The 26,866-nt window shown below is 37.3% G+C and overlaps 3 protein-coding genes across 4 annotated transcripts; 1 reads left to right on the forward strand and 2 right to left on the reverse strand.

Moving 5' to 3' along the window:
* The first annotated feature begins 557 nt into the window (after positions 1-557).
* LOC136784695 (male-specific lethal 1-like 1) lies at positions 558-6,117 on the forward strand. The gene is made up of 4 exons (XM_066745550.1): positions 558-1,910; positions 3,029-3,774; positions 3,854-4,072; positions 4,144-6,117. Exons 1-4 carry the CDS (start codon positions 1,116-1,118, stop codon positions 4,232-4,234), a joined length of 1,851 nt encoding a protein of 616 aa, XP_066601647.1. The 5' UTR covers positions 558-1,115; the 3' UTR covers positions 4,235-6,117.
* Positions 6,118-6,245: 128 nt separating this feature from the next.
* Positions 6,246-21,249, reverse strand: LOC136784696 (uncharacterized). Of its 2 annotated transcripts, none has more exons than XM_066745551.1 (4): positions 21,118-21,249; positions 13,475-13,774; positions 12,526-13,179; positions 6,246-11,422 (listed from the first exon to the last, which is right to left on the reverse strand). In XM_066745551.1, exons 2-4 carry the CDS (start codon positions 13,759-13,761, stop codon positions 10,744-10,746), a joined length of 1,620 nt encoding a protein of 539 aa, XP_066601648.1. In that variant the 5' UTR covers positions 13,762-13,774; positions 21,118-21,249; the 3' UTR covers positions 6,246-10,743. The 2 variants fall into 2 exon arrangements, with proteins under 2 accessions (XP_066601648.1, XP_066601649.1); XM_066745552.1 differs by lacking the exon at positions 21,118-21,249 and adding an exon at positions 14,115-14,248.
* Positions 21,250-22,507: 1,258 nt separating this feature from the next.
* On the reverse strand, positions 22,508-25,998 carry LOC136784684 (aminoacylase-1B-like). The gene is made up of 5 exons (XM_066745535.1): positions 25,712-25,998; positions 24,186-24,355; positions 23,519-24,022; positions 22,939-23,229; positions 22,508-22,858 (listed from the first exon to the last, which is right to left on the reverse strand). Exons 1-5 carry the CDS (start codon positions 25,806-25,808, stop codon positions 22,715-22,717), a joined length of 1,206 nt encoding a protein of 401 aa, XP_066601632.1. The 5' UTR covers positions 25,809-25,998; the 3' UTR covers positions 22,508-22,714.
* Between the last annotated feature and the right edge of the window lie 868 nt (positions 25,999-26,866).

Genomic DNA, 26,866 nt, shown 5'->3' on the forward strand with positions numbered 1-26,866 from the left:
AACTGAATTCATCAAGACAAGTTTTTTTCTAAATTGCCTATGGATAAGTAACCTGGCAATCATTGATTTTGTTCCGAAAAATTGACGATTGAAATGTTTTAACCAATAAGTCTCTCTATATATTTCTCTTTCTAATGTCCAGAGCAAAATCGATGAAAGTCAGTTTATAACAAACTAAATACAGTTTCACACCTTTGATCCTTGAAAGACTCATTGCAAGAAAAATAGTTGAAATACCAGACCAACAATAGTGTCACAAAGTATTCTCATCGTTAATAATTATTATTTAGTAATGCTAATATGTTTTATTGTTTAAAACTAAAATAACACGTGTTGTTTTCTTATGATGTAATATAGAAAAAAGGTTACATAACTGAAAGAGAAGATAAATTTATTCATTAATAAAGTGGGCGATGAAAGATATAAAAAGGAGAGCTACATATTTTATATTTGAAGGTGGCGCATGAAATTTTGAGCAAGTGTAACAGCTGGTAAGAAAGAACGAGGGAACGACAATTGGAGATATAGGAAGTTGAGACAGATGCCGCCAGGCACTCGATTGTTGCGGCAGCACTGGTAATAGAGAGAGAAAAAGAGGAAACAGAAAAGCAAATGGAGACGAGAGAAACAGAGAGAGAGAGAGAGAGAGAGAGAGAGTGTAGTATACGGTTAACGGTAGTAGTAGACCTGAGACCGTAGATGAGCGTAAAGAGAAGCGAAGAAGCGAATGTAAGGGGACTAAAAGCAGGAGAGGCCGGAGGCGTCCCCGTTCGTAAACACGGCCAGGCGCCAAGTGCGCAGTGGAACGGCTGCCATTTTTGTGAGCATTTGTCATCAAGGGAAAAGTTAGCGAGGAAGTGGAGTAAGAAGGGCAGCCGGCTGTCCTCCGAAAATCGTGGGAAGGCTCGTACTAAGGGGAGAAGAAAGGGAGAAAACAACAAGCCGAAATTGGAGTGAAAGGTCGGTCGCGGTGTGTCGGCACGGTAGGTTGGTTGATGGAAGTTTGGGAAAGAAACAACGTTGAAATACAGGACGCTTGATGGTGAGATTGTCGAAACGTGGCACGCTGGATGCGTCCACGAGGCTGTGCTGGCGTCTCCTGGTGAGAGTGGAAAATGTCAGAGGATGGCTCGACGTTTCTCGTGAACGTTGAGAGAATCGGTTTAGTCGTTGAGGAGGATCTCTATTCCGTGGAAAAGGTTGGCAGGCCTGGCTGCCTGTTTCCTGGTGAAGTCGTGTGTGGCGCTGTTCCGGAGGAAGGAGGTGGAGGTGGAGGTGGAACGAAGAGAACGATAAAAAGAGTTGGTGGTGGTGGCGTCGTGGTGCATGGTGAGGATGAGGTGAAGAGACAGGGGAACGGGAACGGCAGGTCGCCGCCGCCGGTTGATTCGGAGTTAGGGCTTTGCTTGGCCGTGGTCTCCGGAGAGGTCGACGACGTAGAGGGTGGTAGCGTCGTCGGCTACGAGGAGTTGGAGGAAGTAGAGGTGGGTGAGTTGCATCCGGGTGGGGCCTGTAAGTCGGGCACCCTGGGCTTCGACGACAACAACATGGTGGCCGCGATGAACGAGCACCTGAATTCGTCGAGTGGTGTTCGAACAACGCTCACGACGAGCACCACCACCACCGCTAAGGACTTTCAGCCCAACAACGAGGATGCTGACAAGGGCATCCTCAGCTTTCCCTGTGATTTTGACCATATGTACGCCAGCATGACCGATGGAGGAGCCCCTGCCACTTCCGCCCTCGGTGTCAGCCCCCTCCGAGGCAATGAAGCCAGGCAGAACGACCTCACCGAGGTCAAACATCTCAAGGAGCTCCTGCTCCTTCACCTAGACCTCATACAGCAACAGTCTGAACAGATTGTCACCAAGGACAAACTGCTCGCCGCACTTAGACAGGAAAATGAAACGGTATCTACATTTCTCTCATTCTTCCTCTTCTACCTCCCTCTTTTCACTTCTACCCCCTTTCCCTATTAATTTTTTTTAAACTAATCACCTAGTATTTTCCCTGCATCTCCTCCACTATGTATCTATACTTTTTAAATACATATACACTTTTATCTCCAGTTTCATCACATTCGTTACGATCGTTGGATAAGCTATTCTTTAATTGCCATAATTATTACACAATCGTCATGAAAAAATTCAGCCACTTTGTGTACAATATAATGCTATCGGGGTTGTTGTTTATCTCGAATATTTATCAACCAGTTCAATTTTTGTCGCGAGCATTCTAGATGTTTTAATTTCTCTACATTTTTAGCACAATTTTAATGCTTACGTTTTAAAAACTTCATCGAGATGAGTACTGTTTTCGCATGAAAACTATCAGTAGCTACATGTTTTTAGACATCGATTTGCCAATAAATTTTGTATTGCCTAGAAAACTTTACAGTCTCGTCATTAATTTTTTAACTTGGAAAGCTTTTTCTTTCCACCTTGAAGAACGGTCATCGCTGAATGAATTCTCGGTCGGTGCAACTTTGTTTCTTTCAGTTATTTATTGATGCAAATTTTTGTACCTTCTACAATTTTGGCCCTGCGCCATTTTGTAAAACGTGCTTCATAAACATTGCGCACATGCACAAATGTCATTGGCCCCCACTTTTTGAAGTGTCGTGTTGCTGCTTCTTGACTATTTCTCAAGGTCACTTGACTTACTCACCGAATGGCGCCACTTTCATCATGATCCCTCCACCTACTCCGTATCCTAGAAGAGATGATTACTGCCCTGACCTCCAACCAGAGGCCACCACTGTACCATTGTCTTCCCGCTCAAAATTCTTAAATCTGTGAATATAGCCTATTTAACAATTCGCGAAATGTCAACACTAATTGTTAGCTCTTTAGCATCATTAAAATTGTGCTTACCTTTCATTTTTTCACTTTTATTTTTTTTTTCACTTTTCTTAATTAATTAAAACTTTATACATGTTTACAAGAACTGTAATAGTATTTTATTAAGTCATTTAAAATTTTGTATAAGATATCTAGAACACTTAAAGTGAAATATGACATTGTTGCAGCTCAAGCTTCGTTTGGAGCGTATGGACAGGAGGGTGAATTTACAGAAGCTTAGGTCCGAAAGTAGTGAGAATTCCAATGTGTCTGATCATGTAGCCTCACTTTCACCATCGGCTACCAATTCAGTAACAGTGCCATCGACCAGTGAAATCCATAGGAACATTCAGTCTGAGTGCAATAGTCCTCAGTTCAATGAGAGTTTTAAAATAAGGTTGAACACTAGTGGTGGGATTACTACTGTTAAGCAGGAATATAGTGAGAATCAGGACAAATATGATACTAAGCAGGAGTCCAGTGGTGAATTAAAACATGAGTGGGAAGGAAAAAAGAAACGTAGAAGTGATCTGATTCCACTTGGTGGTGGTAGTAAGAGAAAGCGCGGCATCTCTTGTTCATCTGCAGTTAGCAATGATACATCACCTTCACAGGATAAGTTAAATAATGAAGGTAATAGAAAGTCTGACAAGAAGGGAAAAGGCCTAGTGAAAAAAGAATCTTTCCTGATTACTGAAGAACATTATTATACAGCCTTGGGTGAGCCAGGCTACACATTAAACAATATGAAGGAACCAATAGATTCAGATACTAGTACTTCTTTAGAAGTACCAAATTGGCGTGTAAAAATATATACAAGCTGCTACACAATGGAAGGAACTGAAAATTTGGACGATGAAATTTTTAACAAACGTCATTTAAAGTTAGAAAATGATGAAAGGCGGAGGAAGAGGTGGGATGTGCAAAGAATAAGGTAAAAATAATTCTAATCTTGTAAAATTTTATAAATGAATAGCTTATAACTGAGTAGTTAAATTTCTATTTCTTATTAGAGAGCAAAGGCACATAGAAAAGTTGAAGCAGCGTCAGGAAAGGCAAAATCATCAAGCAACTTGTTATAATACTAATCATACCGGACCATGTCCCTCTGCAGTAGAAGAAGAAGCTGTAACATCTTTGTGGCCTGATATCGATCAAATTCAAAGTCTTCAAGTGGACACTCAGTTGCCGGTTACTGCATTTGGAGCTCCCATTCCTAGTTTTACCCCAAGGTATACAAACATTAGTAGTCTATCGTAATGAAATATAACCGTAATTTATTAATTTACTTATATGGTTTCAGTGAGTTTATTCTACCTTGGTTAGGTACAATGCGCTCGAAGAATCGACGCCCAAAACGGTCAACTGGCAGAAGAAAATCATGTAGAAGATAAGCTTTTAATTAGATTGGACAAAACCGCTTTAAATCTCGCGCGTTACTTTTTAATAACAGTACTGATTCCTCATTATTACATTGTTTTTACTCCAGCGATTATTATAATACATAAAGTAGGGGCACCAAAGATAATTTTATTACCATTTTTCTGTCCTTTTTTTTATTAAAGTTTACGATATACGAGAAAACGAGAAAGTAAAATAGAGAGTTAGCTTTTAATAGCTTGTGCTCTTTTCTAGGTATTTTTTTTCGCGTGTACTAAAATATTGGATGAATTTAGTAAAGCTCGTGGTATATGATTCCTTTATCTTCTGTATAGATGTACTTTGTAAAAATATGTTTATAAGACTTGTAAAGAATGCCTGGAGCTTTTTCAAACGAGTCTAATGTAATGACCGATATTCAAAATTTTGTACTTAAACGATAAAATTTCGTTACGGAGAAAAATATCCGATTTAATTTCAAAATTCGATTTTAAATACCGATCTACGTACGTTTTGATATGTCTAATTTTTGACTACTTTCAATTGTTAAAGGGTAAACTGACAAAGAAAAAAGTTAGTCTATAATTTCTTTAATTAGAGACGCTTCGAATGTGTTTTGATTGACGACCAAGAATAGATTATGAAATAAAATTTTTTTATATTTTGTGAATTATTTGAATGAGGAATACGTGAGAAAGCTATTGTATAAATTATAGATAGAAAACTATGTTATGTAATAATTTACCCGGAAATTTCACAAGTGGACCCTTCCTTTTAAGTACTCGTTTGTGATATAAGAAAAAACAAACTGACAATTGCAAGTGTGAGCTTGTTTGTTAACTAATGGCACTATTTATGACGAAATTTTGGAAGAATTTTACTTTCGTCCTTTCCAAAAGTTTTGTTGAGAGTACAAATTTATGTAATATAATATAAATATATATAAACTATGTATTTATAGATGCGAAAATAGGATATTTTCAATCGTAGCTGAATGAAACCGTCTAATTCATGACAAGTATGTGTGTGCAGTTGGTCTCTCGTGTAGAATGTCTTTTTATGCAAAGAAAATTTGTACATTCTTTTATTTCATTTAAGTTGGAATGGCTAGGCTACGGTTTTTACTATTGTAAATCTGCTTCCTCTTTGTTCTTTCTTTAAAGGAAGGGAACCAATATATCGACGAGATCCAACACACTAGGAGAAATACTGTATTAAATTATATTTTATTGCTGATTCCGTACTGTTTTCCTTCATATCAGCATCGTATTATGCAATTAATTTTGTATAGAAACTTTTGAAAAGAAATGGCGTTACGTTATAGAGCAACTTAATATTGGAGCTTCATCTTGGAATTGTCCTAAAAAATTAATCTTGACTCCGAATAAAAAGAATAGAAAGAAATATTAGTTATTTGAATTTTCAACCACAAAACCAATTAACCGTCCATGAAAATTAGTAGAGGATTTTTGCTTTGACCGAAGATTTATAAATACAAGCGAAACTCAGTAATAGATTGTAAATAGAACCAAAAACTGAATTTTGTTTAATAAATCTGAAATACTTTTGTTGAAAGTTTACTGAACGAAAGATGAAGGGACAATTCCTGTGAGCGTAAAAAGCGCAATTTATAAATATAAATAAATAAACTGACTAAACAAATAAATCGTATGTAAGAAGTTACGAATACATGAGTGAGAAAAAAAGATAGTGTGTATAATACTTTTTATTTTAATTTGAGATCTGCCTTAAAAATATTGTTGTAAATATCTAAATATATATATATATATGTATATGCGTTATGTATATGTATATGTATATATATATTTAACTATTTATATATTACGAGTATATTGTAGTAGCAAAAGATCATGTGTAATAAATACGTTTTATTTTATATGTTAAATATTCAACTTTTAATCTTCCCATAAAGATCCTTGTTCAGAATTAAAATATATGAAAGACAGAAAAGATAATTTTAGAAGGAGTTTTCAACTATAAAACTAACAAATTTTATGAAAGTGAAGAAAGCGGAAAAAATTGTAAACAATTTTTTTTTTAAATTATTATAAAAACACAGAAGCTGTATTGTGTTTGTGTAAAATATGATGACATTAAACATTATTATGTATATACGTATATATTTGTATAGCAAACTTTTTTTCTGTTTCACTTATTTTTTCTTTTTTTCAATTACACATATAGTTTATTCGTACAAATCAATTATATCAGCAGGATCTACACAGACCTTAAGTATCGTAACATTTTTTTGTACACAATAGAAATATTACAAACAGGTACAAAAGCTGTACTAATTCCTTATCTATTACTATCTTTATTATTTTTTTTTATTCACTACGCTTTATCTAAAATTGATATAATTACGAATTATACAATGATGAGCAATAGAAAAGGAAACGGGAGGAACAGATAGCATCGCCTGTTCTCTCATGAGAAAATTGATTTTCCGATAAGTTTTTGAAGAATGAAAACATTGGATGTAGAACCATAGAAAAAATCAGTCAATGGATTACACAGTACTTATGTTTCTTAAAATGTATATATATGTATATGCAAATTTATGTATATATATATATATATAATAACAATATACAACGAGTCTTATATCGGCGCTTAATACGAAATTAAACCTAGAATCTTGATCTTCCTTTATGGTTTCAATATATTCAAAATAAGCTAAAAATATGTTTATCTTATATGGGAAATCTTAATATTTTTGTTTTTCATTTTTCGTGGGACTTTCAAGGCCACCCATCCTTTGGCTGGTCTAAACAAAAATATATACTATGCGTGCGAGAGATCTTTGTAGTGTATAAATTTGACATTGGCCACTTTCATTTCTTTCTGTTTTCAGCAGTGACATGACTTATTGCAATTTTTTATCGCATTATACAAGTAGATTTATTATTTAGCGATTAAAAAATGTGCGAGGCAGTTTAGTATCGTCTCATCAATGTATAAGAAACTTAAATTATAGGTATTATAAAAATACTTGAGAAATAGGTGGGAGGATACTTGAGTACAGGGGGTAGAATAGAAAGGAGCTGGGGATTAGGATTATGTAGTTGTAAAGATGCACAAATTATCACATTCTTCCATTGTAAACACAGGTATAAAGTATTTTCAAATACCTATTGATTAATTTAATCGTGACTGGGTAAATGCATTTCCTTTAAGGTGTACATGAACTATTGAAAATAATTTTCCCAATAAATCTGACTGGAGACCTCTCAAAAGCTCGTTTTTTTTATTTTTACATAATAATGTTATCTTAATAATCTTATTAACAGTTTTAGGACAGTTAGTCAGGGGCTTTTATTGGGTTAACATTAATGATGCATTTTTGATCGATTAAGATCATAGATTACACGTAGAACTGAAAGCTATCAATTGATTTATTAAAAAAAAGATATTTACAGTAATACAATGATGATCTATACATTTTTAACTGTTATTGATTGTATTTAAACTTACAAAGCAAAAATAAGGACAAATTACATGATAAAATTAAATTTCGATCAGCTATATAAAATCATGGTCCCGCTTCTAGATTTTTAAAAAATATCGTTTGTACACCTTAAAGCAAGGATCCAGTTTATATTTCCTTCTCATTATTATCGCAAAGCTACTGTAATATTGCTGGTTCGTACGACAAAAACAAAGTAAACATGCTTCAATTAAAGTTAATTATCACACAGAAATATGCTCGCAGTGTCTAAATTGTAAAAAAAATGAACATATTTTGCAAAATTAGAAATACTGAATCATTGTAACGGTAAGATGATTCGAGTGATTTTGTCATCTCTAATATTAAAGTTATATATACACATGCATATTTGTGTATTTTTTGAACGAGATGAGCTTAAAAATACGCATTGTCATATGGATTTTGTTCGGATAATAAAACTTTTTACAGAGAACTAAAATGTAACGCATGTGCTCGATTTTTAAGTTACCTAGCTCCACTGGCCTGAATCGAGCGAGGAACATCTCACTAATAAAATAAAAAGAAGTTACAGTAAAAAACAAGGAAAAGAAAAGAGAAAAGAAAAAACCGAAGCACGATAACGACCAATTTTATACATAATAATAATAATATATATAAATGTATATATATATATATATATATATATTTGTATGTATATATATATATATCAGGTATACAATTCCCAATGGCCTATACTACAAAATTTTACAATTGAAATTCATCTACTCTTGTCACAGACTGATATTCATAGTCATTTCTTAAAGGACAGATTGATCCTATTCGCTAAGCTATCGGTTAGTTATGAATAAATTAAGATGAAATGAAAGGCTGTCAGTCAATATGAAAGAAATTGTCAAAACTATCGTTTTTAATAAAACTTATGAATAATCAACTGTTCCGGTGATATTATTAGATTTGTAATGAGATCTAGCTTATAATTTAAAAAGAATAAGATCATTTTGTCTATTGATCAGACTAAGAATACCAGCCACGATATTTGTACTCTACGCGAATCTAAGTAACTTGATACTCATCATATATCAGGTATATAATTGCAAAAACATTTACAATCAATTACTTAGTTCCAGCAATGTATAAAAATTATAATACATCAGTCTGGCCACAACCGATTGGCTGGCCAAATAATTAAACTACTCTTATGTTTTAAATGCCTTCTACTCATTTACTCGCTCTTTGTTTCGTTCTGTTTAAAAAAACAGTCATGAGTACTCAATACTAAAGATTATCATCGTTTAATGTTAATAATAAATGACCCTTCTCGTTTTCCTTTGTGCTACAGAAAGTCCATTCAGGCCATTTTTTATCTAACTACTAAATTCTACTTCGCTGTACAATATTAGTGGCAATGAGTACCAGCAGCTATCTGCATCGGTTTGCAGACTATCTATTTTTCCATCTTTTTTTTGTAACGTGAACTTAAACGTTGCAAAACGTCTCTTCGTTTTCTGATCTGTTTTACGGTACCTCGTTGACATAAGATAAGCACGCTGCTTATCCAGTGTAGTAAATGAACGAATCAATCAAACAATTAATTCGAGCCGATTCAAGCAAATTAATTTAACCTAGTAAATTAATTCGTTAAATGAAACATGTCAACGAACTAAACTGTACGAGTCAATGAATGAAAAATAAATGCATCGGTGGTAAATGAATTTGACAATTAAAACCGCATTCCTACTTCGTAAAACAGATAAAAAATTTTTATTACGTTACGCTACCTATTCACCTTACAAAAAACTAGCACGTTAACAATAAGAATAACGTTCTACTCTGTCGGTTTTACGACGTATAATACAATTTTCACGAAACATTGCGGCTTTATTTGCCAAAAGATCTTAAAAAAAATATGAAAGCTCGAAAAATATACAATAAATAATGAGGACGATATATTTATATAAATAGTCATATTTAGTACACCTTCACAAATCCTGATCACCTTTACTTTACGTATACTATATCAAAGTACCGAGCTTACTATTCATATAAATATATCATTTATAAAGATCCTTAAACGGAAGTTTGATATTAATCAACTTCGGAAGAACTCTGTAAATGTGCACGACACACCATTATATCATAAGTTTATTTGTACAGTTCCTTAACTTATTCTATCGATATCGCTGTTTCTCTCAGTGCCGCGTAAAAATATGAGTCTCAAATGACTGACTCACCGCTGAAAAATCAAACGATTTTTAAATTTTTCAGCTCACACATTGCTACAAATTTCATGCAAAAATTCAAATCGATTAAAAATTGTTTGAAAACTCTCGAATATAGTGCATGTCCCTTTCATTTTAATACCATACTGTATCACAATTGAATCTATACACATTAAATTACTGGAAGGTAAAGTAGAAAGTAGAATGTAAAAAATGAAACTCGAGCGACCAGTACTTTCAATTGCAATCAGTTATTTTTTTAGGGTTACTTCAGATATCGTCTATTTTCAGTTACCCCAAACGTTTTGAGGGTTTTCTCCTCGATATGGTTGGTGAGGAGATGGTCATTCTTGAAGGATTGCTTCAACAAAGCTGTACATTAAATTACTCGTGTAGCTTACTTAGAAAATCAATGTAAAATTCTAGACCAATAATTTGGACCGTAATCCTAAAATCTTACGGCTAGTTGATTTTGAAGAGGAATCACCTTTAGACAGTTTCAGTTCTGAGAAGAAAATCTTGTTCTCTTCGGGAAGTGCTTGATCAGGAGATGGCTAGCTGCCCCGTGAGGGTTCGACGGTTTCCAATATCGATGCCATACAATTGCTAAGAAAATCTCACGGCACCTTCTGGATGAGCCAAAATAATGCAGCCATACACAGATCTTATATTTCTTCATATAAAATGTTCCTCATTTCCATTGTATTTTCTTATCGCGAGAAAAAAATGACAGCAGTGGTGGGAAATAACGGTAGCTGCCGTAATAAACTAGCCAATTGCTTCCAGTCGTTCAGTTCGCTCGAGTACTTGGAATTACGAATTAAGCGTAGTTTTTTTAGTCAATTTTGATAAAAGAGCCGGTGCTAGCCCCAGTTCTGATTAACAGGGGAGTTTTTCTCCTGGATGTGGTAACTGGTTGGTAAACATAATTGCCTTGGATAGCACCGGTAAGCGTCTTCTGCCTTTTGGCGGTGTTCGGGCTGATTTGGTATTCGAACTCTTTTGGCTTTGTAATATTAAGCTGCATGTGCAGGGCACTTTTGTTTTCCTCAATGTCGATCTCGTCGTAGAGTTGCTCAGTTATGTCCACGTCGCAATCCTGACTGCTTTCGTCGTAACTATCTGTGACAGAATTGGCTGCGATATGAGTGTGGTGAATTGTTTGGTCGTACACCGTTCCTTCCTCCGTTGTCTCGTCACCCGAGCTTTCCGTTTCCTCCGACAAATCGGTGTAACCAGTCAAGTACTTCATCTCGCCCCTTTCGAGCAGCTCCAAATGATCCGGATAAATCATCGCTTTCTTTATAGCCAGGGGATCTTTCCGCGACCATTTCTGTACCTCTTCATCCATCTTTGCCACCTTCGCTGGATTTATCGCCCAAAGGCAGCCTTTCCTCTGGTTCCCGTTTCCCGCTGGCTTCTCGATCTTTTCAAAACATTTATTCAGCGACAAATTATGCCTCACCGAATTCTTCCAACCATTTGGCGCAGTTTTGAAGTATGGGAAATGTTCGCTGTAAACAATGTTTCTCTATTAGTTTCAAACAATACCTCTGACAAGCATTATGAATAAACTAAATTTCAATAATCGCGTTACGATAGAATACAGATTGAGTTTAGGTTTATTTGAATAAAGTAAAAATCGTAAATTACGTTTATTGTAAATTAATAAAAATAAAAATCGAATTAGACAAAATTAAATCCATGTGTTGAGTCTAATTAAGCAAGTATCGACCAAAGATTCATGGTTTGTATTATTGGTGGCAGGAGATGGGAAGGAAGAATAAAAGCGAATTGCATTTTCTATGGGGACTGTACCCCGACATGCACCTGGTGCACCTACAAGGGCCCCTTACAAAATGGCAGCTTGCTTCGAGTTCTTCCAATTGGTGCGAGAAAGAAAGGTAGTAGGAGCAAAACAGAACATAGGGTGGGGTGATTGAAAGGGAAAGAGAGAGAGAGGAAGAGAGAGGGGGCTTGAAAGGACAATACTTCCCCTCGTCCCTTTCCCTACAACGTCTCCCCTCAACTAGGCACACGAGGGCTTCGAGCAGTCCCGAGCTCTTCCGGCCAAATGGCCCTAACCAAACCAGTCCTTGGCCATATGACACCGTTCGAAAATTTCCTTTTATTTTTAGGGTCCCAATATACAGCAGTAAAATTCTCTCATTGCCAACCAAGACTAATTATTTCAAAGAAAACAAAATCTAAACGTACTTTAAAACCAGATTTAAAAAAATTCTGAACTTCAAATAATTCTTCAATATAAAAAATACTATCTAATGAAGCATAATAAACAAAAAAACAGGCAACAAAAACATTAATTTAAAAAAATTATCAATTTTAAGATTGAAATTTCTACGTAAATAAAAAAAGGTTCTCGTTAATCTCAGCCAGGGGATGACTCGATAGTCGAAGGATGATCGCAGAATAAATCAGTTTTTGGTAAGGGAGAGTTTGGCCCAATGGCCTGAAAGTCGAAGGTCGACCATGACATTGAGTGAAAGGGGAGTAGAAAGGAGGAGAATGAAAAGAGGAAGATGGGAGTACACACGAGTGACGTAAAATTAGGGAATAAAAAGGGAGCTAAAAGGTGAGAGAAAACGTGTAAGCTCACCACATAAAGTTATAGATCTCCGAGACAGGTAATGATCCAGTCTGGCTATTCTTAAGCGCCATAGCGATTAGGCATGAATAAGAATAGGCAGGTTTGGGATAGAGTTTCTCGTCAAAATCGTTTAAGCTGTAATCCTTTTCCCTTTTGACCGCTGCCATGCTCGTGCTAGGGCCAAGATGAATATTGTTGTTGTAAATCTGCTTTCTGACGTGGTGTGTCTGGCTGGTGCTAGGCAGGACCTTGAAGTTCTGCACCCTGATGCCTCCTATAGTGTTTATCTTAGCAGAGTGTGTCTTGATCTGCGGGGGAATCGTCTTGATCGTCGAACCCGTCAATTTAGCCTTCAAGGTCACCTTGGGCACCACTCGGTGCTCCTCCTCGGAATCCTCGTCGCTATCCGAGCCATCGTTGTCGTACTGTCCCTCGGTGTCCGTATCGTTATCATCGTCGTTTTCAGCATCGTTGCTATTCTCGTTCTCCGTCTCGTTGTCTTCCACCTCCACCTTGACCTCGCTCAGCTGTCGCTCGCTGCTCGACGTGAAAGAAAAGTTCCTCGTGCCTGGCGTCGGTGACCTCGTGATGTCAGGCATCACGGAATTCGGGTTCACCATAACCGAGGCTGCATCGTTGCCACTGAGGTCCAGGTTAAAATTGCTGCAAATATCAATCAACAATTAGTTTTTAATTCCATGAAAAACCGATCACCACGTACTCTCTCCCAGTCACTAACCGGTATATAAATACAAAAATCAACGATAAACGTGCACTAAACCGTAGAAGCGGTAAAACTTATCCAAGAGAGAATAATAATTAATGGATATACCGAGGAACGAAGCAATGCTGATAAAGCTGTAATACAGCGAGCAATAAACTGAAATTGGCATAGCGTTCTGCTGATCTTCCAACTTGAAGCGGAGATGTTTAGAGATAAAAGGGTGAATATCCATACCTAGTAGAACTATTGCTATTTCCATTAAGCATGCTGTTGCCATTCAACCAGCTGTTTTGGTTCCCAATCGGGTCGTCGTCGAGCTCCAAGGGTGCCAAATCAGCAAAGTTGAAGCCGAGGTCGTTGAGACCGCCGATCACATTATCGGTCTCGCATTTGATATCGACGTCGAGCATCTCCTGCAGGGAAACGCTGTCCGCACCAAGATAGTAATCCATCGTGAGCCAGGGGTCCCTCGTTAGCCCCTGTTCCAACCCAGCACTGGGCAAGCTCTCTGCTTCCAACATTTGTTATAACTGACTGGAAAACACAAAACCAAAAATCAATGAGGGATCTCTCAACGATCGAACGTATTATTCTCTCTTATAATTAATCATTGTTGCTTTGTAGAATTAAATTACACTAATTACGCTAATTAATTATGCAAAATTAATTTCCACTAATCATAACGGGCCTATTATCGTGGCATTGATAAAGGGTGAGTGATTAGGGGGTGGGGGGACAAAGAAGTGAATGAAGGATCGACGAGGTGGGATCGATGAAATTGATCCGGCTTAATGAGCGTAAATGCATGCGTAAATGTGAGCTTCATTCGCCGTGAATCGTATAGCTCGAAAATCCGTCGGATGAGAATTCTTACCAATGTTTGAATCGCGGCAAGGCCAATAGATTCCCGCGTATGCGTGACCTCGCTTGCCGCGTGTGAGAAACACACAAGCACAAACACACACGCACAAGGGTGTAGTAATATTGGTGCGCGGGCGCGGCGTGAAGCGGGAGAGCGATACTGTGTGTGTATATATATAAAGTAAGACTTGGACTGAAGTGGAATGAACGTCTGAACGAGCGACGAAGAGCGAGAGTAGTTGGTTGGTGGAGTGGGGATAGCGAGGAAGAGGGTAGGGGTAGACACGCGCGCACACATACAACCGGACGGACGGACCCACACACGGAGTAACAGGTAAAACGAGTAAGTACGTTCAACGAGGCTTTTGAACTCACAACCGGCTCGTGGGTGTGACTGACTCATAGTACTATAGTCGATTTACTATAGAACGCGTGGCTCGTAGTATATCCCCCTCCCCCCTCCTTTACCTCACCCAATATCTCTCCTTCACTCTTTTCCCCCTTGACGTACCAGCGAGACTCCTTCGACCACCCCCCCCCCCCCTCATTCTCTTACACACTCCATGGCCGATGTGACACCGACTCTACCCCAACTCTGCCACGAAAACTATACGAGCTTTCTCTTATCATTCTCACCGATCGCTTTATCCATCTTCATCCTCCCTTTCTACTTTCAATACTTTTAGCTTTGCTGCATATACGCGTATTTTTCTTGGTTTTCTTTTGCTCTTCGATTTCTATGAATTGTGTCTTCGTGTTTTGGTTTCTAACCTCGAAACGTTTATTTTGTATTTTGAATCGTGTTTTTGTTTGGGAGAGCATGGACGAGAAGCTCTTCAAGGTAAATGGTTTTATTTGTTTTGTTTTGTTTTTTTTTTTTTTTTTTAATAATTCATAAGAATTACTCGAAAGAGCTAGCAGAAATTAATGGTATTCACTGATTGATCTGGTAGTCGAGGATGTACAGTTGATGGGAAAAAATGAAGGTCGGTATAAAGCGCGAACTAATAAATAACGAGCGAAGATGGGTCGTCGACCCGGATAAGGACAGGCAATGGCGGGTGGTCGGAAAACAGCGAGAGCATTTATAAGCAGAGAGATTCTTGTTTAAATGCCGTCCGATAGGCTAATCTCAATGGGAATTCCGACTGGAGCAAGAAGGTGGAAGATGGGGAATCGATTTTTGGCGGGAAAAGTTTGATTCGTCGAGTTTCGATATTATCGAATTTTGTAAACGATTAGGTATTATGCAGCGGTGGTGGGGGAAGCAGATGCTGATTATAATGGGTGGGTTTCTGAATGAAAAAAGAACAAAGGGACTGGAGGAATTAAAAAAAAATTGAGCGTGCGGGGTGGGGGAGGGGTAGGAAGAATGTGTGTAGATTGGGTAAAGAAAAATGAAGATATGGGAGGTGAGGAGGGCAGGGGGGGGGGGAATGGCGCGAAGGAGAAAACGGAGGAGTAGAAAAGCGAGGAGAAGGAGAAGGAGAGAGTTCGAGCACGTCTGGTGCGTCTGGCGATACGCGAGTTTGCTGGTCTTTGAAGAGACAGAGTCAGACAAAGGCAGGCCTCGAAAGAGAAACAGACGAAAATAAAGCGGCCAAGGGCCCAAGGCTGTTCCAACTCAAGTCTTCCAGTCCCAGGATGAAAGAGCACTGAGCGGAACGAGACACGCTCGCATTGTTACGCCTCATATCCTTCTCTTTTTTTCTTACCTTCTTCTTCTTTCTCTTCTCTTTCTCACTATTCCATCTCTTTCCTTCTTGAGTACTCACTTTGCGCGCAGTCCTTGACTTATTCGCTTACCAAATTTCTCGCAATTATATCTCCCTGCGCATTAATTCACTTTGCTCTCTAACGTTTTATCTTTCAGTAAAATATAACGCAAGAACCAATCATACATCCTACAATTTTTCTTTTTACTCGAATCAAAAATATTCGAGCATTATGATGCCTCTCGTTTTTCGGGTTATGAGACAAAAAGTTTTCACGGAATTGTCCTAACCTTCTTGGTATTCGTTTGTTGTCGTTTCTCGAGGGTTCCACGAATTACGAAGCGAGCGGAGAAGGCTAATCCGCTCTAAAAGGATACAAAATTTGCGGTAACAGCAAAAAATGGCTTATCCGATGACTTCCTTTCAGGCAGAGTTAACATTTCAAATAATTCTCGGTAATTCGTGATAATTGGTAACTCTAGCTTGTGTGTGAATGACGGAATTTATTGTTTTGGATTCGTCTATAGAAAATTCCGAGTCCATTTTCGGCTACTCCTAGAGTCCGGCCGAGCAATTAACAGGGAAATGAGAAAAATGGGCTAGAATCGAGCAAGCTAAATTGCTTCGTTATACAGGCCATTCTATCTGGTAACTATTTACAACAATTGACGAGATTTCCCTTTCACCGGGCTTTCGAAACTTCGCCGCTAGACCGCCGCGAATACTCGGGGACTCCGTCCAAATGAATTCTCCATTCAATTTCGCGTGATTAATCACTTTATTATACGATTTCGTAGAGTCACGAAAATTGATTCGGTCCAAACGACGAATCTAATTAAAAATCTACGCTACGATTAAAACCCAGGTCTGTTGCTGAATTTTGAAAATCTCGTAGAATAAAAAATCCTATTCGCATATGTAGATCAAAAGAGCTTTCTAATGGTCTAAAACAGGGAAGTGGTATTTATTAGCCCAGGTACTGGAATAAAACGTAGTAGGATAGGTTAGGTACGATTTCTATGATTTCTTCGGTAAAGTAATTTGAATAAATTCCGCTATCTTGAGACGCGTACATTTTTCAGTAGGTTTTTAGAATAGCTTTCTAAAATTTTAAATAGAAATAGTATAGAAATTGAAGTCTTGAGCGAGGGATTTAAACAAAAGTTGCTAGTAGGATAGGTTAGGCATGCGCTGATAAGGTAGAATTCCAAAAGTATCAGTAGCAGACTCTTTTTTATCCCTTTTTTTTTATATATAAAATCCTTCAAGAGTGAAGTTAGGTACGGGACCGGGACGGAGCAGCGAAGTTGCGTGCGCTTGGGAGCCAGGTTGTTTCTTTGTGATCAAGCGCCAAGAACCGGTTTCTGGACGAGCTACGAACTTATCAAGCGAGTCCAATGTGAATCGCGCCGTTATAATAAATGCATTTTCGTCTATTCATTGTCCAATTCCAGGCAAACCAAACACACACTTGCCACCGCAGTAAGAATTTATTTTATTACAACTCTCGATCCTCGCCTTTGTGGCAATTTTAAAATTCTCGGAAATACTGTTGCTATAGACAAAGCCGACGTTAGCTGTATAAAATCGGTCACCCTTCAATATTAAACCTACAAATAAATAGTTAACAGTTATCCAGGAATTAAGAATACAACCGTTATATACACCAACACAATGGACACAATAGTGAAATCTCAATAAAGATCCTAATATAACCTTTTATTAGAGAAAGATCCCATTAAGGAATTGCTGGAAAAATCTGCGAGTTCCAGGTAGGTCTACGAACGAAACGTCCATTAGAATAGAAAATTCTGACGACTGAAACTCTGGCGGCTAAAATTTGGGTAGTAAGAACAAAAGCGGTAATTCCCGCGTGTCCGGAATTTCAATGCGGTACAATTTTGGTTATACCTGCTTCGTACCTGACGCACACAGAGTTTTCCTGATCCTTAAATTCTATTCAGCGTCTACCTGACCCCCGGGTCTTCCAAAGAGACCCAACGCTGTTCCGGCTCGCTCGGAGACGAAATTTACACTTCTACCTGCTGAAATCCGCCAGTTCCTCGGCTTTGCCGCGCAAGGCCAAATTTTTCCCTAAAACCACCACGTTCCATTCACAGCGGCTCTATTATTCTACCGTCGGATTTTTATCTTCGCTATAGGCATCCCGGCAAGCTCGGTCTCTTTTCTCGCCAATTAAGAGAACTGTCGTTTCTTTTTAGGTAACTATTTTCATGTACAAAATAGAACCAAAGTTCGACTATCGAAAAAGGGAGAAAGAAATCGAATGAAACAAAATCAACGGGAGAATGTGCTTGTAGAAATATATATTTTGACGAGTAGGAAATGCGACGGGGATAAAAGTGGAAAGTTGCGGGGTGAGTTGGGGCGTATCCAGAGGGCGCGGAGCTCTTCTCGGGGATCCGCGATGGACCAACCGCACGTATCCCCCCCCTCTCCCCGTCCCTAGCTTTCCCCCCGCAAGCCTTACCCAAGTATCGATCTGATACTCTCCACCACTCGCCATTTACGAGTTTCGATGTCTGCGCCCCGCGTTAATTCTGCGCATGCGCAGCGCAGCCTTTGCCCATCTGTGTACACACGTTCTCGTGCCTGCGTGCGCACACATTTCTCCCACGTATATGTACGTACGAGCAAACAGGGGCTGCTCCACGCACGAATATTCGTTTTTCACCGTGTGCAGCCTCGTTTAGCGCGCGTATCGAGAGGGAATTCAGCCCTTTGCGTAACCCCTTTCCACCTCTAACTTTCAAAATCCAGCCTCTCTGTCTCTCTCACTCCTGTATCTCCTGAATTTTTCTAACCTTCCATAACGACCCCCAACAATGCCGTTCCTCTGTCACACACGTTTTAAAAACGATATGACGAGATATAATAACGCATAACGAGGTGTAATAAAACCTGACGTAGAACGAAGTAGCAAATAATTCTGAAACAATATCGTGTTTTAGTTTATAAGAAGATAAAGATCCGCGTGTAGAATATTTCGACTCGGTGAATACGGGACGTTCTAATATAAACAAATATTAATACTCGATGCCTCTCTAAAATTTAATAGACTCAAAAATACTTACCATATATCGTAAATGCATGATTTATTATTAATCTAGTCTCGTTTAATGGCGCCAACTATAAATATTTGTCCTTATAATATATATATACATATAGGTACTATATATCTCTCGTTGAATTTTCTGCTTGATTGGTGGACGATTGGATAAGTTAGCGCGAAAAAATTCTGCAGCGACACATCAATAAATTTAATTGATGATTCCCGAGAGACGTTCTATTTTAGTTCTGGTCTCATTAGACAAGAGCGAGCTCGTAACATTAAAACTTTTAGCTTTCACCAAGGATGAGTCAATCGCGGATTAAATGCTTTGAAAAATTTTGCCGGTGAAGAAATTAGACGGAGACAGAGGTTCTCAAACCCTCCATCCAAATTCCACGATCGATATTCCATATTTGTCCTACGATAATTCTAGCAAGGTCCGTCCCGGGGGTTAATGCTACTTCATTTTACCTATTAATCCTATCGATTTTTCCAGCTTCAAGCCCATCGTGAAAACTTTATCCTATTATTCTTATCGGCGCAATATCACACGTTCGATAGAACCGTGCAAGCCAATTGGATTAACGAGTTATTTATTATTGTCCAAGGTATTACTCTATAAAATATATTCCACAGGATTAAGGTTGTAAGAAGGGAATCGTATAGGTGCTTCGGTGGGAGAAATAGCAGGAAATAAATAAAACGGACGAAGATTAATGGATTTTTTGCTATATATAGTATTTTTGCAAAGAAAATGAGTAAAACGGAAAATTTTAGGAACGGCCTATTGAATACTCGTGACGATAGACGTATGGCCGAGGGTAGAGTTCCCAGAAGGTTCCCACGGTCAATAGCTTTCCTGGCGACGGAGCTCGAAAGTGTTCTCTCTCTCTCTCTCTCTCTCTCTCGCTACTCCTCCTGACTCTGTATCCTTTCCGCCTCCTTCTGATTTTCCTTTGGCCGCTTTTTCTACCTACTATTTTCCCGTTTTTCGGAAATTTCTTCAAGCACGTATCTCGCAGGTAAAATCATAAATCAAGATGCTTCCCGAAATTATTTTTAACTTTTGTTGTTCATGGAAAAATTTATTCAGTCCATTTACTAATTTAACGAATCCACGCCCTTCCAAACGGTCTCCTTCAATTAGGCCGCACATCCGCCAATTTCATACGCTTTCATTGCTTTATTTTTAGCGACTATCAACTTTTCATCGAATCAATCGCGGAATACCGCCACCACCCCCAGTTAAAACGTCTCGTTTCAACATGAATTTTACGTTTATCCAGTGCACCATCCAAAGTTACCGCCCAAATTAAACAAAAACAAATTGACTTATTTACGCTACATGCATTCAGCCGTGAATGATTTTGCGACCAGAATGAGAGGTGTCTATCGTAAATAGCGAAAAAAATTACGAGCGAATTTCGATAGACGAGAAGAAATTTGGAGAAGGAAATATTTAAGTAAAGAAATGAGAGAAATATTGGCAAAACATTTATCGAGTCTTTGGGAATGTCAGAGTGTTTCTCGATAAGTCACTGGTTGTTAGTCGAGATGTGGATATAAACAAAAGCTACTCTGTATTGTTTATACTCGTACCGTTGGTAACGTCATGCGTGCATCTTTGTCAATTTCAAGCAGTCTGTTTGCTTCCATCTCTCTCCGCGATGCTTTTCCCGCCCAAAACATACTTCGTACCATCAGACACACGTTATTCATGCTAGTTATTCGTAAACAAATGCATGCGAGCCTCTAAAAACAGTAGACGTTCGTCGAATCGACGAAAAATTACAAGAAATTTGTACACTATAGCTGAATTATTTTGACGAAGAAAAATAAATGGACGAGATGGGTTGGGTTGGTTAGATGTTCGAAGGGTCGAGGGGAGAAATGGTGGAAACTGGCAGGAAAGAGAGAGAAAGAGGGAGAGAGAGAGAGAAACGACAAATCCTGGAATTCGAGCGCGGGAATATCGCCGGGATTAGCGGCAATGAAAAATGGCCGTGTTTCGTAAAAAAATGATAAGGTAAAGGACAGAGCAACTCTTGTTTACAAATTGTTGGAGGATAGGGGAAGAAAAGGCGCGAAGAAAGTGGAAAATTTCGATCGGGGACGGAGGAGCTCGTTCATCGCGTACATTGACACAAGAGGGCCGGCAAATTTTTATCCGACTCGATTTCCCCTCAATTTTCCCACTTCAATAACTTATTACGATAATTAGCACTTACCTTTTGTTCGACGATCCTCGAAGTACGTCGTCTTGCCAGCAAGATAACACTTTCACACATATATTTACGAGAAATTATGCGATTTTCGGCAGCTACCACGTACAAACGAACACCGACACAGGGCCCCCTCACGGAACTGAGGCAACGTTGACGGTGGACTTGTGAACAAAGACCACGCACGATTTCAAATCCCCGGTGGCTGATTGGCCGGCCAGTATCACGTGATCCGACCGCTCAAATCTTATTGGACCAGCCGTCCAGACTACGAGGACATTTTAAATAGAGCCCAATGCACATGGCCGACAATGAAAACTACTTTTTTACTAAAATAAATAAGGATCGATCGATAAAATTTCATCAATAATTCATTCTTCGATATTCACTTTTAAAATAATTCTCATTAATCCTAACTGGATTCTTGTTTTAACGCGGTTTTCTCTGCTCTGTCTGACAGAAACATCGCCCTCCTCCCTAACCTTCCCCACTTCAAAATGGCCGAGCCCAAAGTTGTCTATATTTTTCTAAATTTACGCTGAATGACGTTTTTCTTTTGAAAATGTGCTCTCAGAAAAAATATTTGACTATTTTTTTTAATGGTATGTCCTGAAAATTTTACACATCTTTTCCCTCTGTAGAAAGAAAAATATTTACGACTTGAGAGATCGAAGATGACGGACGAGTCCATTTGAGTTTACTACAGAGGGGCGCCTGGCAGGTTGGTTAAGAATGAAAACTACGTACAGTAATGGCGGGAAGCACGTTCACACACACATATTTGTTGCGTGACGTAAGAAAGAATGTACAAACCATTATCGTATTTTACGATTGAGTCTGTGTGATTTATGCGATACGTTGGTAAACATTAAATCCCTTTTCGATTGATGAAACGACATAAAGATATTTTTATTACTGCTAAGGTCAATAACACTTCCTCACGGCGGTTTTTTCGTTTTTTCTCTATTCCCTTTTTCTTATTTTTTAAAATGAAAATATTTAACGCACTTTTCAAATTGTTATGGATTTCTTATAATGCAAATTCATAAATAATTATCATTCATTTACTACCACTGTTTTTTTGTTCGCGATTGTTATTTTTTCCAGTACAAAATTGAACATCTATATTTTTTCCAATATTTTCAGATAGTCGTTTATATCATTTTTTTCCCTTTAATTTCTTAACATGTTTCATTACAATCTTATCTCTGTAAAAATATGTTCTTTTTTACTTTTATCTTGTAAATATTTTGGTATAAACAGCATTCTCTGTTGATGTTTTCACTTTTCGTTTGCACTCTCGTATATTCTTATCTTGTTAATTATTTTATTTTCAGTTTATTGTATCACCAATATTGTGATTTCAATTATTGACTCTCTTACAGTAACATATTAATTCAAGTCTTCAAAAAGTATATTTTTAAGAATACGTAACAGTTATAAAATCTATAGTTTGTATAACAATATTAAACATTTTCAACGATATGCCTTCGACTTTTTCTTATTGCACATATGAATATCAAACTTTTCTCTCTTCCTCTCTCTCTCTCTCTCTCTCTCGTGATATTCTCTGTTAAATATATTCACGAGTTCTTAAAAGTTTCTATGAATTTGCCACTGATGGAATTATTTTCATGTAAATTTCAATTCCACGTAGGAATATATCCTTGTTCAGATACTCATCATGATCATGCAGGAGAATTTTTGTTTTGTTCATTGGCGAGAAGCAAAGGGCAGGAATTCCAATCTAAAACGAAATATATTATTTCAATAAATTCTGTTAAAATCAATCTTGTTTTAACATAAGTAAAGAAATAGTAAACTTACTCCTCGCAAGTAACGACTGTCTGTTCCACCCGGAAATATACCAATTTCCAAATTCAGTTCAAGTTCATCTATGCTCTTTTTGAAAGCCATCCAAAACACGTTAGTCTCATCTAACTTAGTATTGTTAATACTGGGGTCTTTTCTTTCAAATACGTAAAATACTCCTTCTCCAGCTTCCTCGCACCATTTTTTAATTCTGTTTTCAAATTCAACGTGATCAACGTCCGTGCTTAAGCGTAAATCGAATATTGCAATAAGCTCGGGTGGTACAACATTAGTTTGCACTCCTCCCTAAAAGAATATTATTTCTATCATTAATGTTATTTCGATAATTTGTGTAGTAAAAAAGAAAATACTGTAGTATAAAATTACTTCATCTTTTTAACAATAGAAGATTATTCGCCAACCAGAGGGTACTTACCATTTAAAGGATTCCTAATGAAACAGGCATGAAAACAAAAGATGCGGTAAAAATTATGAGCAATGGAATTCTTATTAAAAATATTAATTTTTAACTAATAATGGCTATTTCTAAAATAAAAGTTATTTTGATAAATATTACAGTATTTTAAAAACACACCTTGATTTGAGTTAGATTTATGGAAGTAACATCTCCCAATTGCTTCTTTGAGTCCTTTAGTTTCTCTTTCTCAGCTGCTCGCATATCCATAAAATGATCTATGATAACCCTTAACTTTTCTCCAGCAGTATTATCCATTAACATAGAGCCATGTCCAGGATTGCCTGTACAGTGAATCTCTACATGCCAAATTGATCTTTCACCGTAGAACATAAAAAAGCTTTCAGTTGGTGAAGCCACTCCTTCATCCAGGGAAAATCCAATATTCAAAGCATCAAATTCTTTTGTCTTAACAAACTCTTTCATTCCCAGAATACCACCGATCTCTTCATCTGGTACAAAAGATATATGAATAGTTCTTTGGAATTTTTGGCCATTCAGTTTTAAACGACGGATTGCCTCCAGATATTGAATTCCAACACATTTCATATCCTGAGCACCACGGGCATAGATATTTCCTTTATCATCCATATTTGCACCAAATGGTGGGTAGGTCCATTTATCCTAGAATCAAATAAATTTACTGCTTATACAATCAAAGCTGAAAAAGTAAAAATACAATCAAATTTGGCATTGACAAAAATTATTTATAAAAATTCATTACAAACCAAGTTTAATCTTAAAAGTTTAATTTACCATCATAATAATAATTTTGAATATTGCTTACTTCAAACACAGGAACCACATCCATGTGGCTGTTTAATAAAATTGCTGTTTTTGAAGGATGAGTTCCTACCCATGTGAGTACAACAATAGGTTTGTCCGGATGGCAATGGTAGACTTGGATTGGCAAGCCAAGGGAAGCTGCCTGTTTTCGTAAGAATGCCACACAGTCATCTGAAACATAATTCTTCTTAATACTAGTCCATAACTTACAGTGTACAAAAAATTACATTATACGTATAGAAATTTAAAATTAAATATTCAGTGGAATTTTCCTCATAGCAAAAATTTATAAATTACAGCTTTCAGGAGGTCACCTTTAAACAGATTAATCATATATAATCCAACAAAGGAACCAAAGATAAAAATATTCTTTCACTCTCATTATCATTATATTGAAATATTAAGAAATTATTAAGAAAATTACAAAAATTAAAAAAATTCGCACATCCTCTAATTCAACAATAATTTAAACTTTTAGACGCGATATACATAGTGGAAAGCCAGCCGGCTTGTATAGCTTGGCAATCGTTGTATTTTAAAATAATTAAAGCTTTGTATTAAATTACGAGTTTTACGTGAATTTTTTCGGGAATAGTGTCAAATAGTATTAAGAATTCCAAACTAAAACCAAACAACAAAGTCTAATCAATGGCTAGTAGTAAAAGCGGAGAAGGAAAAGACGAAAGAACTGTTAAACAATTCATCAGATTAATTAATGGATTTTGAAAATTGCTATTCTCTTAAAATGACCCAAGAAAATGAAACAAAAAAGTTGTAGAAAATTTCGTAAAATCAGAAGACTTCCTATGTAGATATAACGCTTCAATAGTGGGGACGACAGGCAGCTACAAGCTGAAACAAGAATCTCTCTTATCCCTCCTTCTGGAAAATTCTCGTATTCTTATCAGTTACAGAAAATTTTTTAAATTATTGCACCCAATCAAAATTATGCCAGAGACACGAAAATAGAAGAAAAATATAAACAAATTTCATTGTAGAAAAATGAACAAGGATAAGGTGAAAGGTCAGGCAAGATAATTGAAAAAGGACGAGGTAAGTAGGCGGGTAAATAGCGTTGCCGAAGAATTTATGAAAAAATCTGGGACGACGAGAGAAATTTAGAATGTTGAGAGGGGAATTGTGTACGAGATAATTTGGGTACTAGTGTGTAAAATCGTGTAAAAATAAAAATAAGAGAGAAGGGTGGGGCATACAATGGCTGGGAAGCGTCTATGACGCTGCTGCGTCCTGGCCAAATTTACATCTCGGATTAAAAAGGGCTACTCTTGTAGAGGAAATCAACTGGAATCGAATGTAGCGAGTCTGTTGAGTGGTTGGAATATCAACGAATTGGATAATTATATACGAGCTAAGTAGGAAACGGATCGTTGAGCGACCCCATTCCAAGCCAGTGAGAATGATTTTCGTTTTTAACGGGCTATCCAGAATAAAATTGAATAGTTTCCAATGGTTTATTGCACAGGTCGAACGCGAATGAGAATTTTCACACAATGGAAAATGACTTACCGTAATTGATGTTCGGTTGAACGGATGGAATTCGGAGGTACTCGCGAAAATTCTCTACAGCTGTTGCGTCCAGCTGAGATTGAGGTGGTGAAGACATTGCGTGGCCTGCTGATCGCGTCGGACGCCGCTGACTCGACTGTCACAGCAGAAGTCTGTCGCTGCATGCGGCCAATTATATCTTCTTATCTGCTCTGACGTCAAACCAGCGGACCAATCCATGGACTACAACGACGACGCGGGCTCGCGATCCAACGCGAATCATCTTTGAATCTCTGACGGATCAAATTTCAAAAAAGTGACCTTTAACCATGATTCAAACTTCTCTTCCTTCATTTTTATACCAAGCGACTATTCTTCTTCGTGCAGTCGTACTTCTGGTCAATCTTTATTATAATGATAATAAATCTATCGTCTTTTTGGACGGTGGAGCCTGTTACGTTCAAAAACTATAGTCGCTAGCGCGGTATTTTCGAATCTTTTCGAGATCAAACTGGACCAAAATGATACTGTCCACTATGAATTCATCTACTTTTGGAAATTATCTCTCCCAGGTCAAATTTTATCAAAATAACCTTCGATCCTGGGTCCACATTTTCTTTTTCTTATCATCGATAATTATTATCAGCTATTTTTTTGATAAACATTTAAAAATTTCTGCTTGAAGTTTTTGTATGATTTTTTACAGAAGCAGTCTTCAGCTAATTTTTGCTTGATATAGCGAGCTTCTGAAAAAACTGAATTATTTTTAAGATACGAGCTACGTTATCTATACTCTTTCGTTCACCTTAAAACAGTGTAAAATCTTTAATGATACAAATGTAGAAAAAACAAGATAGACTAAGAAGAATAATTAAAAAAGAAAGAAATATAATCATTTTTAAAATAATAAAAAATCTTTATTTTCAAAATAATTTTTTATTTATTTCCTCGTATTCTTCTGAATTCTAAAAATATAATATAGTAACGAATAAAGGGTAAAAAAATAAAAAGAAAGATCTATAAAACGTACCAGTTGAGATATAGATTAAAATTCACCTGTGTGCTTTGCGCACGGCACTCTAGTTTATTTATGATATATCTTGATCTTTTTCACGTAATATATGCGTAGATCACAAAGCTGACACAAGCGACCGTATATTTTATCGTAAGATGCAG

The sequence above is a fragment of the Prorops nasuta genome, unplaced genomic scaffold (genome assembly GCF_024137725.1).
Source record: "Prorops nasuta isolate Cenicafe-Biocafe unplaced genomic scaffold, Cenicafe_Pnas_1.2 PNAS00065, whole genome shotgun sequence".
NCBI lineage: Eukaryota > Metazoa > Arthropoda > Insecta > Hymenoptera > Bethylidae > Prorops > Prorops nasuta.